We start from the raw sequence: 17,514 nt of genomic DNA, 5'->3' as shown, positions 1-17,514 counted from the left end.
AAAAATATGTAGAATACAAAACACAGAAATGGAGGAGGTTTTATAAAGGCCACAGAAGGCGTGTAGATGCAGGACCTCAAAAAGCTATAGAAACTGTCAGGCGGCTAACCCTAAAAAACTTAAGTTTTAGGGAGATTAACCATTTATTAAGACACTGTCACTTTGTCCATGTCAAAGTCACATTTCCCCCAACCCACAGATACTCACTTTACTAGTACTCCTCGATCTTCTACCTCCGCCTTCGCAGTTGGCGACAATACCTGGTGCTTCTGGGAATGGGGCAGTAGGATATCTATCATGTGACAGTGCTCAATTCTAGCAGCCAATTGCTAAGCCCGAGCAATGTCACTGCTGCCTCTAGCATCCAACACCAGTCAACACTGGGGATTTTAGTGCCTGCTGCAATTGAGGATAGAGTGGCTGGGTCGGAGAGGCAAAGACACTGTCACTTTGCCCTGAACAAGCAAATTGCCTTTTTTTTTTAACATCATAAAAATCATACTTGTAGATGCTCAAAAATAAAAAGATCTGATTCTGTGTTCTTTAGAACACCTAAATAGAGGGATGGCACATTGTGGAGTTTCACTTCCCCCCTAGCTTGTATTTACGTAATAGTCTGGAGAAGTGATAAAGGAGGTTCCAAGAATTTCAGGCTTGATCCCTCTGACAATAGTTAGATATGATTATTGTGCAAGAAGTGAATAAGCATCCTTCTAATTGTGCCTGTGGCTGTCTGCACATCCAGCCAAGACAATGCATGTTGACATTTGTTGATCCTGTGAGGACAGATATATGAAACAGGTCTGCCTTTAAAGAGAATCTTCTACCATTGTTCTTTCATAAGTCCTTATACAGCTGTTGAGTACCATTTCCACATTGCAATACAGCCAAGAGCAAAATGGTCGTTACTAATGGAAACTGGAGAGAAATGGCCAGGTTGTAGATAGTGATCACTCTGCAGCTGTCAAACCTGGGACCATGCAAGCATTGTATGACTGGTCTCTGTCACAGTACATGTACATGCAGGTTATATTGAGATTTATTGCCAAAAAAAAGGAGACCTCATGAACATCACCTCATATAGGGGAAAGGTAAAAGAAGCTTTCTGTACCTGAATCTTCCAGTAATGATGTTTTAGAATTCACAAAAATTGAAAAAGGTTAATAGCTAAAACCTTACTTTTACAGCACGGGGGTCAAACTGGTGGCCCTCCACCTGTTGCCAAACTACAAGTTCCATTAGGCATTTCAAGACTGACAGTTACAAACATGACTCCTAAAGGCAGAGGCATGACGGGACTTGTAGTTTCACAACAGTTGGGGGGTTTCCAGTTTGACACCCCTGTTTTATAGTTTTGGAGAGAGTAAGGATTTCTCTTACTTTGTCTCGGTAATTATGGTCACAACAGATTGAACCTCCTCAGTGGGGACAGAGACAACAAAAACCCGGCAGGGTTTGTCCCCCCCCCCTCGCCTCAATACAAAACTGCTTATAATACACTTTAGTGTTTTTAACTCCCAATGGAATAAAGTGCAAGTAGCACATTGTCCTGTTCAAATTTGTCCATTAGCTTCTAAGCAGGTTAGTCTGACAGGTCTCTTTCTACCCAACAACGCAACTGGAAAGGAGACGGATTTGTGATTGACAGCTCTGGTCTCTGGCAGCAGGGGCCACTCGACCAGCGCTGCCATTCTCAAAAAAAAAAAATCCCAAATCCTAAAGCACTGTCTGATCTTGCAGTTTTATGAATGAGTGATCAAAGCTGATTCTTTTTTTTTTTTTTAGCTTTTTTTCCCCTTTATGTTTACCTGGTGATCTGGCCAGTAAAACAACCCTCAACCCTTTAACTCCCACATTTGTATGGCAGCTTGCTCTATTAAATGACCTTGAGCAAAAAAAACCAAAACCCCACAGATTTACTAGAAAGATCAACATGTAATAAAATTACATTAAAAAGGACAACAAACTAAAAATCGGCTGTTAATACTAATAACAGACTGCATCATATATGTCATTTTTTTATTTTGCCCACAGCCCCACTTTAGGTGGGGATTTTAATGACAGACCCACTTAACATAGCAGTAAAAAAAAAACATACAAAAGAAGAAACATGGATGACAGTTTGTGGTTTCAGTTAGTATTTTTACATTTATTAAACACAATCAAATATGTAAACACTTGATATGACACTATGTTCTTACAACAGACTGAAAATAAATTATTTAGAGAGATTCAGTTTCATGACTAGCCATTTATGATTCTCCAGTCAATTAATTTGCCATTTATTGTAAATCTAACATAAGGACAACTTTTGCAAGAACAAAAAAAACAAAAACCACATATACTGCTAACATACAGTATAATACTGACACAATGAAGTACTGCATAAGGTTACACAGATATATAAAGGCGCATAAAAGGTTCATACTCTGTTTAATAGTCCAGAACAGCCTTTCTCAACTCTTAACATGGAGGATCCCTTGAAATAATTTTTTGGTCTCAGGGAACCCCTGCTAATAATTACTGTAGCTGTAGCCAATGGTGCATTAGTGTAAACACAATGTACTTAAAAAAATTATATAGCATTTCCCAGTGAAAGTGCATGTACATACATTCTGTGCAAATGGGGCAAAAAATAAATTAAAAAACCACACATAAAAAACAAATGTTACTAGACTATTTCCTGCGCTGGACAAATGTTTTCATTGATTTTAAAGCAGAAAGTACCTCATTTGGCCACTAGAAGATGCTAAGTATCATAGGAATTTCCCATGACAGCACCATCTAATGGCCAAATGCAGTAATGTTTGTTTTAAATCAAAAACATTCAGCCAGCACAGGAAATAATCTAATATACATTTTTGTGCCCAAATTACACTGAACGAATGTACATGCATTTACATTGGGCAAATTGCAATGCCAATTTTTAATAAACAAACCCCTAAGTTGGGGCATAAGAATAAGGAATGTGGCATACTTAGTGTATTTGACACCCCGGGTTGCTGTACACAACACAATTCTTTGCTGGTGGTAGTCATGGAAATGCTCCCTTATATTGGTGGTCACTGGTCAATAAGAAGAATGTTCCTTACTTTGGTTGTCAGTGGGAAGAATGCTTCTTACAGTGGAAGTCAATGAGTAGATTGGCCCTTTTACATATATCCGAAAATATCAAAAGGCATGAAAGGCAAAAAGTGCCCATTGCTCAACGTAAGCAGTCTCTGGATTAACCCTAGAATTCTACAGAACCCTTGTAGAGAAAGGCTGATCTATAATATATCTAAAGATAAAAATTAATTCATAAAACATTCATAATATATTATATGCAAAATTTCTAATGGACAGAACTTAGGCAGGTGTAGAGCCTGGGTTGACAGGCTTTTGTTCATTTCAACTGGGATTTTCATTTCCAGGGAGTCAAAATGGCGGCCCTCCAGCTGTTGCGAAACTACAAGTCCCATCATGCTTCTGCCTTTGGGAGTAATTTTATTATATTTCTTTCAGGTGCTTATATAGCACAGTCAATGTACGCAGCGCTTTACATATATATTGTACATTCACAACAGTCCCTAACCCTCAAGGGGCGTACAATCTAAAGTTCCTATCTCACATTCATACATACACATATTAGGGCCAATTTAGACACGATCCAGTTAACCTACCAGCATGTCTTTGGAGTGTCGGAAGAAAGCAGAGTGCCCGGAGGAAACCCACGCAAGCACAGGGAGAACATGCAAACTCCAGGCAGGTGGTGCCGTGGTTGGGATTTGAACCAACAACCCTAGTACTGCCAGGCGGAAGTGCTAACCATTTAGCCACTGTGCTGCCCAGTAATGCTTGTAACTGTCAATCTTGCAATGCCTCATGGGACTTGTAGTATGGCAGCAGCTGCAGGGGCGTCAGTTTGACAACCATGGTATAAAGGAACGAAACCCCCGTGACACACAAGACAGAAAGAGGTCAGTTGTAACATCAGTTTATTTTGAATGATCTCAGAACCAGCCCAAAGCCCTTCAACAATCAAGAAAACATACATTCCGATTGGTTGATAAGGGTTGATGTACTTTGCACATTGCTCTCTAGCTTGCTGAACAAGTCTGAAGAGGTTTTACCTCTTCATCTATATCTAGATAAATGTTTTGCTGAAAAACATTCACTGCACCATACTGAATTCATTGCATGCTGCTGACTTTTTCTGTGCTATGCTGGCCGGAGCAGACTTTTCCTCATTATTCTATGCATAAGAGCTCCCAGTAGTAGCAATACAAAAATATCAGCAAAAAAAATAAAAAATTAAAATGTACAAACAGCATTATTCTTAACTTTACACCTTGATTTTATATTATAAATTTCAATAAACAATTCATTTCAGGATACAAAAACACCTTTATACAATTCCAACATGCATTATAAAGCTGATTATTTATATATATATATAATAACTGGTTAGCACATCAAACATAAACATATAAACACATAAAACATATGCTGAGCTACTATCATGTACTGAAACATAAAATCCTTGGGCTGTAAAGTATTTTGTTCTCTGGCAGAAAGGTACAATAAAAGTGGAACATACATGACTATATACACACACAGCGGTTAGTGCATTAGCTTGTGCGTGAGAGCTCACTGATGTGTTGTTGGCGGTTGTTTGGTAGAAGTTATTTAGGCACAGGTAACAATGGTTCTCTATGCTAGATCTCACCTATGGATGCATCAAAGCAAATCTGCCATAAAAGGTTGAATATAGCTATGGCCAGAGCATAGCAGTCTCTATGAGCTAGTCAAGGCAGTTTTATGCCAGCAAAGGTGCTAGAATTTGTATAGAACTACCTACCCTAGGAATGTTATGGTGGATGGTTCTGGAACATTATTGTGCGCTGGAATCAATAAGATGTTATACAATATATAGGCATCATTATTACAGGTCCACTGTTGGTCTAAACACATCTTTTTTGAACCTATAGACCCTTCAATTTGATTACTAAACAACAAAATAATGAAGCTGATCAAAGATACAGCACCAACAGTATACTTGCTGGGAAGACATCAATCATTTTAAAGACAGAAGCATTGACTGTCTGTGAAAATAATCTATTTGTACTTCCATTGATTATTTTAATTGGCAGGAATCTTTACAAATATTGCCAATTTGAATGGAAATGGTGGCCACAAATGGATTTCATCAGTGGTTAAAACTGGTTATTTGTAAGGTATAATCGCATGTCTAAACAAGCGTTTTATGAAATAACTAGATGGCTAGGTGTATGGCCAGCAAAAAGAGATGCAGAACGTCATTAAAATGCTTGTCCATGATAAAATCCTAGTTCTAATTTAACAAAATGTGAGATCATGGTTAATTGTATATATATATATATATATATATATATATATAGTTTTCTCTGATCTACTCAGCGGTCTTCCCTGTGTGTCACTATCTGATTTCAGAGACCCTGTCATCTGCCAAAGAAATCTTAAAGTGATATTAAAGGCAATAATTATTAAAACTCTCAGTTTTACTGCGTGGGCGGGCAGGTACCATTTTTGCCCTGTAGTGAGCAGGCAGTGGCCATTATTTTTTTTACTTTCTTTGCAAACAACAAAGTGAAACTTCATCCATGTCTCCACACCCCGGCCCAGTGCATTGCAAAAATTGAACATTTCAACAATTTTTCTACACTGCATCGCACATCATACCAGCTATGTGGGGTGAACAAGGCAAATAGAAAAACAATTGTTTTCTACGTGCCTTGCGGTTATTGGCTTTTTTTCTGTGCAGAAAAAGTGCAGGTCACTGCACGTTGTATAAACGTATCCTTAAAGTTGAAGTAAACCCACTTTGGTATCTTTTACCTACAGGTAAGTCTTTAACCCCTAGAAGACGCCGAATGCACACAAATATGCGGCCTATCGGCGTCTGGGCCTTGACGCATATTTGCGTACCATTTGAAAATACTTATGCGCCGACAGCGCATTCCCTACGCACTCCCAGCACATATGTCTGCGACTCACGGAAAGGTCCCAATCTCCCCTTGCGATCAGGACCTTTTTTGATCATGTGACTGCCGGGACAGCGAATCACAGCGGTTACATGACCCTAAAACCCTGCCCCGCCTCCTGAAACCTCTTAAAGGGCCAGGAGGTGCCGGCGCAAAGGGGTTAATAAGGCTTGCCTGTAGGTACTGTAAATATCTCCTAAACGTGCACCATTTTTGAGATATTTACTGTAGAAGCTCCTGTGATGTCACCCGCGCGCATGCATACTGCGGGTGATGAAACTGCAGCTCTTCCAAGCAGATGGCCGCAGCTAGCGAACCCGGAAGGACAACCGGGTGAAGGTGGAAGCTTTAGGAAGCAGTGACAGTGCTCTGCTGGAGGGCTTCATTCTCAGGTAAGTCTTTCATGATGTGCTAGTATGCGATGCAACGCTCTTAACTTGCAGGGAGAAGAATTTTTTTAGAATTTTTTTCTGCCGCTTTAAAGAAAACAGCTATGATAAGACCAATTGGCATTGCACAATGAACCCAACAGAAAATTTCTGCAGGTACAAGGAAAGTGTCTGCAGCCTTATCTAGCACCTATCACCCACATAGAAAAAAAAAAAGTATCTGAAGGATGAATAGTTTTTGTTTCAACAGCCACCTCTCAAATATGAGAACATGGTTGCATTTTTGTAGTGTAAGAAAACATTTAGTGGGTTATTTACTAAAACTATACCGTTCAAATTCTGGTGCAGCTGTGCATAGAAACCATTCAGCTTCCAGGTTTTATTGCCAAAGCCTAAATGAACAAGCTGAAGTTAGGATTTGGTGCAGTTGTGTATGGTAGTCAATCAGCTTCTGAGTGCTTTTAGTAAATCTCCCCCTTAGTGTCAGATCTGTTGTATCTATAATTATTACATTACAGAAGTGTGTGAATACAATGCAGCTATAGAATATTCAAGGGTCTTATGATGTGAACATTTGTGGGAACAAGCTGTGTGAGCACAAGCCACTGAAGGTATATAGAATGCACCGACCAACCAGTAACTTTAATATCCAATCAATGAGGTTAACGATTTCACATGCTTTTCTTACTTAATTCTTCTACTAAGATTATATAATATCTGGCTTATTTTTAAAAAAAAAAATAAAATAAAGTGCAGCCAAATTGCATTAAATGTTGTCAGTGTAAAGTTTAGTGCTCTATCAGGCAACTACCAACTAAGGAACTGAAAACAAGCTCCCGAGCCTCCCTATTGGTCAGTAAGGCCAAATATCATAGCGATGGACCAACAGTAAAGCACGCAAAGGTCGGAGTTAAGCTTTACCTTCTGGAGCCAATATTTGGATCTTTCAAGGAGCTCTATAAAAAGGTACTCTGCCTGTATTTTCTTTAATGCTTGGATTTCCTATGATCGTGAGTTCCATCTAGTGGCCATAATGCAGTCTTTTTTCTGATTTATTTCAGGAAAAATACTTGATGGAGATGACAATTAAAGGAAATCGCTGTATTAAGCAAAATAATTTGTTACATTCGTTCAACATTTTTTTTTTGTTATAAATAGACCCTTAAGAGTACAAAAATCCATGGTGTACATATATTCATTAAAAAAAAAAAATTTCTTAGGATGAGGGCAGCTTAAAAATTAACTCCACATTTGTCATCTTACAAAAGGTCTGACAGGACAACTCCCCCTCTCCCCCTATCTTTTAAGTTATTTAAAAAATGCTGGGGGCATGAGAGGGGAAATAAGCTTTAGTTCCACTTTAATGAAAGTTATATTTCTGATTGGTTGGAATGGGTTCATATACACTGCACCTTCCCTTATCAAAAGTATCACACTCTAAATTCAAGAGCATGCTCAAAATTAATTCATATTATTGTTTGATAAAATGTAATAAAATCCACATAGAAGATAAATATACCCATCACCAGCTAGCAAGACTTGTTGATGACACTTCCTAATTTGTGGTCCCCATTGAAGTTCCATGAAGTGGAGTCTCATTTTTGAAAGCTCCGTGTTCTTGTGTTGCCATTGTCATGTATGTTTTGTAAAATAACTACAATCCTTATATTATCCAATGACACACAATAAGGCCCCAAGGCTTTCACAAGCAGCAGGACAAACCATGTAGCTTCAGAAGACACAAGCACATGAGGGTAAGTAGAAGGTCACATGCTCAGTTAGCCAAAATTTCACTTCCTTGATGGTTAACATTCAGTATATAGTCATTTCAATGTACGACATTCATCCTTGTGCTACAATTTCTGAATCATCACCTGGAATTTACCTATAAAAGAAAGAAAACCCAGCCTCAGATAATATAATTAGTAACACGCTCCCGCCTTCCGCTCTACAATTACAGGAAACTCAGCATCAGCTTAAGATTCTAGAACCGGCATGTGAGATGAACACTGTTGTGATGCAGAGAAGAGGTGTCCAACCAGTTTTCAGCTTAGAGTGTGAAATAATGGCACTTAATGATTATCATTATTATCCAGCTCAGCCAAAAGATGAATAATGATTTATTTAGGAAGGTGATTAAGATCACACATGTGACAAATCGCCTCCTGGGAGTTTTGGGTCCTACTGCCAACCTTGGTGTTTCCTGCCCCCCACATCTGCACTATACTTATTGATACTAAAGCCTCATTTTTTATTTTTTTTCAAACATGTCATACTTACCTGCCCTGTGCAGTAGTTTTGCACACAGCTGCCCCGATCCTCTTCTTTTTGAGTTCCCTGCCAGAGCTCTGCCACCTCCCCCTCAAGCAGTGCCCCCAGAGAAAGCTGCTTGCCCTGGGGGAACCGCTATGTGCTCACTCCTAAGCTACTACTCTATGCGTCCATAAGACATAGAGCCGTGGCTCTGTTCCCCCCTCCCCGCTCTCTCTTCATTGGTTCACTGGCTATGATTGACAGCAATAAATAGCATATGGACTGCGAATACATCATGCAAACAATATAAACTTAGTAACAATCTATATATAATGAGTGATGAACAGTAACCATCTATAAACTGGTTTTAATATACAGTCCCAGAATGTGAAAATAATGTGCAAATGTGCGAGATTCTTGATTGTGAACTCCGTCTTGAAGTGACAAGTGCTCCACTGTGCTCAGACTGGTGACCCACATGGATTTGCACTCACCATCATCCCATGACCACCTGTCTCTAGGATGGTCACTTCCGCTTTGTTGTGATTGGCCCAGTAACGGCGTTATGTTGGTGACTAATGTCCCTTCACAAGTACTCCACAGTGTTGCTAATGGTAACTGATGTATCTTCACAGGGGCTAGATGGTACTGCTAATGGTAACCAATGAGCCTTCCCAGAGGCTAAATCAATATCAGTAATTCTCCTCTCCTGGGTTTAATTTGAAATGGGTCTGGTCAGCAAAGGCATAGATGAAGGTACAGTTACTTCTCCCCAGAGAGATGGCCCAATCCAACAAAGAGAAATCCCCATATATTCAAAGAGATGGCCAAATCCAGCAAAGAGACAGCCCCATATAGCAAAGAGACAGCCCCATATAGCAAAGAGACAGCCCCATACAGCAAAGAGACAGCCCCATACAGCAAAGAGACAGCCCCATACAGCAAAGAGACAACCCAATCCAGCAAAGAGACAACCCAATCCAGCAAAGACAGCCCCATGTAGCACTGATCAGTTTCTCCCTCATTATAGGTCCCCCATTAGCGTCCCCTCCCATTGAATTTCTTTAGTCCTCCCTTACCAAGGGCTGGATGGGAGTAGCCAAAACTCTGTGGGTGGAACTTAGCGGGTGGAACTCGATGCGTGGTATTTGATGGGCTCGGTAACAGTGTTTTTTTTTTTTTTTTTAAATGCAGTGCGGTTACTGCAGTCCTGTCTTAGCCCTCAGTTACACCTAAAGCAGAGAGACAGGTGGGGCACAGGCAGCATCCAGATCTGGAGGAGGAAGTTCTGTTCTAGTCCACTGAATGCTGGGGGCGGACCAACCATGTAGTTGGTTGCTAGATGCCAGGTGGCCCTAGCAATCAGGTGGGAGATAACTGCAACGTCAGAGCTGTAGGTAGAGCAACTGAAGAATCATTGACATTAAAGCATATTCCCCCTAACCAAATTACCCCTACTAAAACAAATCTTACCCTTCACCCCCCAAATGAGTTCCCTTCCTAGCAAAAATTTCCCCCCCCCCAATACCCTAACCAAGAAGTAATCATATTCTCCCTCCCTCTCCTAGTACAATTGCTGTCCTCCTCACCACAAATTACACTACCCTCCTCCCCCCTTGTGTCTCCCCCCAGTGCATTTCTCCCTTAACTCAAACACACAGACCTAAGACACAGTGCGGTACAAGGTCCTAGGCTCCTCCTCATCTTGACAGGTCAGAGCTGAGGAGGAGCCAGGAGAAGCCAATGCCTAACTACTTGAAGGCAGCTGGTGGAAGAGATGCCGCTGCTGAAGGGGAATAGAATTAGAGCTTGGAGACACAACTAGATGTGAGATCAAGATTTTACAGAATTTGTTTACCCTGCCCCTACCCATATTCTTTGCTGGGAGTATATGGGATGGGTAAAAAAACTGCTAAATCCCGATTTCTCAGTTCTGATGCCGTGCTACAGAATGTGAAACTGGAGAGGAGAGAGAACGCATCCCGCACCTCCTCCGGTCTCTCCTCCTCTTGTCCTTGAACATGTAGTCCAGCGGCCCCCGCCCACTGAGCAAATGCCTGGTGTGCCCTATGGCTAGTCTGGGCCTGGGAATGAGGTAATCTCCACTTTGGACGATCTATACAGTATTGCTGAGTATTCACCCTAAACTTTGCATTCTAGGGTATGTAGACCCCAATATGTATAATTCCAATGTAACTGCAGCAATTCTAATATAGCTCTTTATTGCCAGAAAGTTGAATGCCTCTAGATGGATATCCGCTACTCCACCACTGTGACTGATTGGATATCCAATATGAATAAATTTGTAATGTTTAAGAAACATACTCATCTCCTCCATAATTCGGTCCATAAATTTGACGCAATTTTGTCCAGTTGGGTAGAAGAGATGTGCCCCGTTGCAGTTTTCTGATGATGTATACAAACATACTAGAGTTGAGTGCTGGATATTTGTTAAATCTGAGTATGCCATCGACATTTACTTGCCTGATCAGGACACTTCCTGTTAATGGTGCTGCACAATGTTTTTTCCTTTGTATTTGTTACCAACTGTGCTGCCCTGTATGGCAGTCTATATTCTCGCTTTGTTTTTGTTCAAAAAATTAATGAAAAAATATTTAAAAAAATAAAATCTGATTAAAAAAAAAAAAAAAAAAAAGAATCAGACCTGTCCTGTGTGTCTTCTGCATACTTCTTATGTTATCTTGGAAATAAATTATTCTTCCAGTTTTTATCTTGGGACTACAGAATGATTAGCCTTGTCACCAGAAAACTCTGAGGGCGGACAACACTAAATCCACAAAACTGCTATCAACTTAGGATCAGAGTGCATTGCTGGTAAACCAACACGTATTTTTCTATACTTGCAAGGCCTTTAGAAGGATAAAACATGGGGTGTGGATTTACTGCAGATTTACTGCAATTTTTTGTTAATATTTTGCCCTGACATACACTTTAAGCCCTGGTTCACACTGATGAGGTGTGGAATTCGCAACGTTTTCCGTGCGAATTACGCACCGCATCAGAATCGCACCCCGTTCATGCGAACCGCTGCGGGTGTGTATGTTAGGTTAACAACACCCCGAAAGCGGTCCGCAAAACGAGGTGCGATGTGCAGAATCGGATCGCATAGGTGTGAATACCCATGTGATCCGATTCTAGTGCGGACCAAAAAAAGGGTCATGCACGTTTTAGGTGCAGTGCGATTAGAGCCATACAAAAACGTATGGCTTCAATTGCACTGCACACAAAATCACGTGATTTGCACAGGAATGCGGTGCGGTTCCTGTGCGAATCACATATACCGCACCACATATATGTGAACCCGGGCTAAAGATTAATTCCAGCAGAGAGGAGCAGAGGCCTCATCTTGACTTTCTAGGGAAAGCTGAGATTTGCTTAAAGCCTAATTCCAGGTTTTAAACAATATGTTTGGACCAAGTTGATCCAAATAACAAATTTTCTTCACCAACAGATGCACCTGCTGGGAGCTCTGTATACAATGTATGTAGCATCAGCTACGTACATCACAGTGCCGTGTTCTGGCAGCAGAAAGACTTCCCGTCCCACTTCCAGAACAATTCGAGTCGGGCCGAGTGCTGCTTATCCAGTCACAGGAAGCTTTGTATTTCACTAAATATTGGCTGAGATGGAGATTGTGACGTCATCCGTCCACTTCTCCACCTCAGTCAATCTACTGATGAAATACAATGAATACTATGAATGGCTGAACAGAGTTTAGCTCGACTTGACTTTGTCCCGGGAGCAGACAGGAAATTCTCATCCCACTGCCGAAGCAAAGTGCTGTGTAATGTATGTACCTGATGCTACATACAGTTTATACAGCCCTCCCAGAGGAAGCTTTGGTTAGTAAAAGAAATAGTTAATTTTGACCAACTTGTTCAAATGTACTAATTAACCCCTTTACACCGGCCGCACACAAATGTGCGGCCTCCCGGCGTCTGGGCCTAGATGCTGAGCGGCCGCACATTTGCGTTCATGTAACAAAACACATATGTGCTGAGAGCGCGCTCCCAGCACACGTGTGGTACTCACGGAAAGGTCCCGGTCCGCTCTTTCGATCGGGACCTTTCCCGATCATGTGACCACCGTGACGACACATCACGGCAGTCACATGATCCCTAAACCACGCCTCGCCTCCGGGCGTCTGAAACTCTTAAAGGGCCGGGAGGCGCCAGCGGGAAGGGGTTAAAGTCAAAAGAAACCCAGAGATAGGCTTTGAGCAAATGCTTGCCTACAAAATCAAGATGAGGCCAGTCCCCCTATACTGCTCACTAGCATTTTGGGTGACACTAGGGGATGCTATCTGCAATGAGTTAGTATGTCCCCACATCTGCATGGGGTTTCCACACACAATACCATCCTTTATATAAAGAATATTGGAACAATAAAAGAAACATCAGTACAAAAAAAATCCCTGTAGACTATTAACTACTAATTGGGGGACCACAACCACATTATAAAAGGATGTGTATCTCTGTATGCCCATCATTTTTATATGGTGCTACCTCGTGAAACAGCAATTGTGTCACACTGAGACAAATAATCAGTTAAAGTTTAGGTCAAAGCCCTCTTAGCCCCCCCTCAATACAACCAGCTGCCCTCCATCCCCCTTGCAGGTCCGCACTTGCTTCCTCAGATGACTGTGGCCTTCTGCACTGTTTGCAGCCCAGCTGGTAACAATGTAGACTTGAATACGATGTTGCTCCTGCAGTAAAGGTATGTCTCATCCAAGTCTATTGGACATTAGCGTGCAGACAACCTGGAACTAGATTTTTACCCCCCCCCCCCTGGGTGCAGACAAAGCAGAAGGCCATAACTGTTGGAAGAAATAAGTATCAGCCACTTGAAGGGGAAGGGAGCACAGTTGGTTGTAATGAGGTGGCTAGGGAAGGGGACTGGGAGGATTTTGGACTAAACAAGGACTTGTACTTTGAATTGTTCTTGATGTATGAAGACTAATTATTTGAGCATGAACTACAATCCTCCTTAAAAACAATTACATTGAATATCATTTTACCTTTAGAGAACTCTCATTAAAAATAGACAATTTCAGAATACGCGTACTTACATGCTGGCATTGCTGAGACTTCAGCTGTTACAATACTTCTTATTCCTAAATTTGATAATCCTCCTCGGATTAATCCACAAGTAAATGCCAAATACTGCAAGAGGTAAAATGACAGTTACATGAGCCACTGTGCACATCTTCCTTAAAAAAAAAAAAATCAACAAAAACCTCTCTTTAAAATTATACGTACATTTAATGTATTCTATACATGTTATTTACCTGTAAAAGGTCCCCTTGTGTAGGCATTCAAAAGCCATGAGATGGCTACTCATCTCTGCCATCTTGGATGTGATGCCAGCTGTTCTAACAGACTCCAAGCTATCAATTAAGTGACACTCTATTCAGTATTCTCCTTCTCCTCCTCCCCTGGCAACTGCATAAAAGGTTATGCAGGGAGACAAGGAGAGAGGGGAAGGAGCTGGGTCAGCACAGAAAGTAATCAGACACTCCCGATGAAGAGTTGTCCTGGAGTAGTAACATTTTCCGGCAAGTGTAAAGGTACATTGAAAGTGAATAAAAAATAATTTAAAGAAAGGAAAAACACTGCAAGTAAGCATTTAAAATATCTGTTATTTGTGTGCCCTTGCCCACATTTTTTAAGTTAGTGACAGGGTCTCATTAAAAGATATTTAACAGTCACAATGTAATCACAAAAGCATTGGTTTTTGCTTTTAATAGGAAAGTATTTGAAAGTAATGTATTCTCAGCAGACAAAACAACACGCTAACCTCATTCAAAAGATAATCTAGCTAGAAAAACGGTCTAGGATGGCCATAGCAACTAATCAGGTTCTATTATTACATCTCCTGGGGCAGTCTGGGAGAGTATTAAGAGTGGTTAAAGGGATACTCAAACCAAAACTTTGTTTCCCATCTTGGACAGAATACAGAAGAGTTGGTTCTGACAGGCTTTTACTACGGTCTGTGGCGATTTTCCTCAGGTTCTGTCCTCGTGATAACTGGTGACCAGGACAGAAAGTGATGAGATATATCTCAAATCTGCACATAAACAGCAATAGGCTTTAATCCTTTCCCACTCTTTTTTAAAAAATAAGCTGGAGTTCCACTTTAATTTGCTATAGAAATGTTCAATAATATGTATTCTCTAAATGCATGTTCATTAAAAACACACATTATTATTGAATGCATAGACAGATCCATAAAATGGGATTATTCCATTGCAAATAATTTAGTATTTTGCCTTAAATGCTTGTTTACTGGGCGGATATAACATTGAATGGGATTTCCTACTATTCTGGATACTTGCACATAATCCACTGTTATGGATACTTCCTCTAGCTCCTTTGAAAGTTGTGGGTCTGTCTTTGCGAAGTTACATATGAGGAATGTGTCAGACGGCATATGCACACTTGGATATAAATATAAGAATAAAAAAATGAATCTGCGCTCTTTTGTATAGTTCCCTTTTACTCATGATGGATTTGGAACTTTACCTTGTTACATGATGCAAGAGAAGGGAGGAGGGTTACGATGATTCGGACTTTAAAAGTGCCAATAATAACAAAACAAAAAATTACAGAATTTATTTCAGTCATTTAAAATAAACAAGTATAACATATACACTTGAGTGTTTAACCACTTCAAGTCCGGACACTTTCACCCCCTTCCCATCCAGGCCAATTTTCAGTGCTATCACACTTTGAATGACAACTGCGCAGTCATGCAACACTGTACCCATATGAATTTTTTAACATTTTTTTTGAGACAGATAAAGCTTTATTTTGGTGGTATTTATTCACCACTGTGATTTTTATTTTTTTTGCTATGTAAATGAAAAAGTCCAAAAATTTAGAAAAAAAGTGTTTATCTTATAATATTTTGCAAATAAATAATATTTCATCATAAATCTTGGCCAAAATGTATTCCGTTATCTTTTCAGTAAAAAAAAGAAAAAAAAACCCAAATTAATTTATAACCAAAAATTATAATTTTTAAACTTTTTTTTCACATTTTTATATATTTTTTTTTTTTTTATACATACTGTCACCCTAGCAGTACAGTGTACTACTTGTGATGGGTGATTTTTTTTTTTTTACACTTATTGCTTTTACACCCATAAATGCTGTAAAAGCAATCAATGCATTCTTGCAGCCACTGAGAACTACTGTGTGAGTTGTGATTGGTCACAGCTTGTCACATGGTACAAGGCTGTTGTGAATAGCCTTGTACCATGTGACCTCCGGACACAGCGGGCACCGGATCGCGGTGCTGCGCAGTCCCAGGGAGCGCGCACAAGCAGGGGGCGAGGAGGCCGTTTATAAACGGCCACCCGCCCCTGCACTGCCACCGTCCGGCCGTTTATATGCAACGGCCGGATGGGAGGTGGTTAAACTGGGTAGTAGTACTGGTTACAATAATCTGAATCCGATGCATTACTTCTCAACAAGTTTCGCCTATTTAAGAGCTTCTTCAGGAGATAATGAATATAGCACCTATAACAATGGAACATGTAAATTACAAAATAATACCAATTAACATATCCAATGAACAAGGCATTGAATAAATAAAAAACACATACAAATAAAAGAAGAATATGTATATAACAAACATTAAATCTATGAAGGGCAACTTACCAGCAGATGCATAACTGGCTCATTTAATTGTGATGTCTGTAAAACCATTAATGAATAGTTTAAAAGGAACAAGGTTCTTTCATTCAATCAACCTGGATGTGAAGACATCTCAAACAGTAGGTGTTTGCCCTTCATCGAATAATGTTTATGTTATATACATATTCCTCTTTTCTTGGTATGTTTTTTTTTTATTTATTCAATGCCTTGTTTATTTGATCTGTTAATTGTTATTTTGTAATCTACATGTTCCATTGTTATGGGTGCTATATTCATAATTTCCTGAAGAAGCCTGTAAATAGGTGAAACATGTTGAGAAGTAATGCATTGGATTCAGATTATTGCAACCAGTACTACTACCCAGTTTAAACACTCAAGTGTATATGTTATACTTGTTTATTTTAAATGATTTAAATAAAGGTTGCAATTTAAAAAAAAAATAATAAAAAAAATGTGTTATTATTGGCACCTCTAAAGTCCTGATCATCTTCGTCATGTTTCACATGACTGTCATATGCCTTTAAGTGTTCTTTGTATTTTGTCTCTGCTCCTCCCTTTCCTTTGGTTTAGTTCATGCTGTATACATAGCCCCACCCTTTTGTTCATTTTCCCAGTAATACACCTCAGCTTCAAGCCTCATGTCATGAAGCAGATCACATTATGATCTTTTGACCAATCCGATGTGCATTGTTGTAAGATTCTCTCAGTTTATGGAATAAACGTCCCAAGATCTACAATATGTCATCTGGATCGAGTCACTGCCTGTGTTATTCAACTAAGATTGTTATTGCCATCTCATCACATCTGTAAGTTACAGAGATCACACTTTCAATGCTTAGATTGGAGAGACAGAACAATCTGCTTTTTTCAGTGAGGAGTTCATTCTCCTCTTCTTTATCTTTTCTTTGTATCCCTCCTCCCTTCCCTTGCATCATGTTGCCATTTGGGATGTAGGTGCCTTTGAGCTCCCCTCTGAATCTTTGTATTTCTGTTTTTCCCCTTGTTACACTTTAATATATTGTACCATTGCACTATGTATTGAAAAAACTTAAAGAAAAACCCCCTAAATAAAGTCTTTGTAAAAGAAAAGCATTAAAGGGTAGAGGGGAAGGTGGAACCGCCTACGTGCCGAAAAGAACAATACATTTATAGTGAAGAGTAGCTTCTCTTTCATTGTTTGAATATTAGAAG

At 39.9% G+C, this 17,514-nt stretch overlaps 1 protein-coding gene across 2 annotated transcripts in view; it reads right to left on the bottom strand.

Annotated features, from left to right (window-relative positions):
* Nucleotides 1-2,121: 2,121 nt before the first annotated feature.
* Nucleotides 2,122-17,514, bottom strand: part of TRAPPC6B (trafficking protein particle complex subunit 6B) — a 39,808-nt gene continuing 24,415 nt past the window's right edge. For both annotated transcript variants that reach the window (XM_089686896.1, XM_089686897.1), the window contains exons 5-6: nucleotides 13,734-13,827; nucleotides 2,122-8,276 (exon numbers count right to left, since the gene is read on the bottom strand). In XM_089686896.1, the coding sequence (XP_089543022.1) occupies nucleotides 8,245-8,276; nucleotides 13,734-13,827 (126 nt within the window). In that variant the 3' untranslated portion in view covers nucleotides 2,122-8,244. The remainder of the gene's footprint in view (nucleotides 8,277-13,733; nucleotides 13,828-17,514) is intronic.

The sequence above is a fragment of the Staurois parvus genome, unplaced genomic scaffold (assembly GCF_062004578.1).
Source record: "Staurois parvus isolate SC_StPar_1 unplaced genomic scaffold, SC_StPar_1.0 ptg000414l, whole genome shotgun sequence".
Classification (NCBI taxonomy): Eukaryota; Metazoa; Chordata; class Amphibia; order Anura; family Ranidae; genus Staurois; species Staurois parvus.
This window is presented reverse-complemented; position numbering and strand designations above follow the sequence as displayed.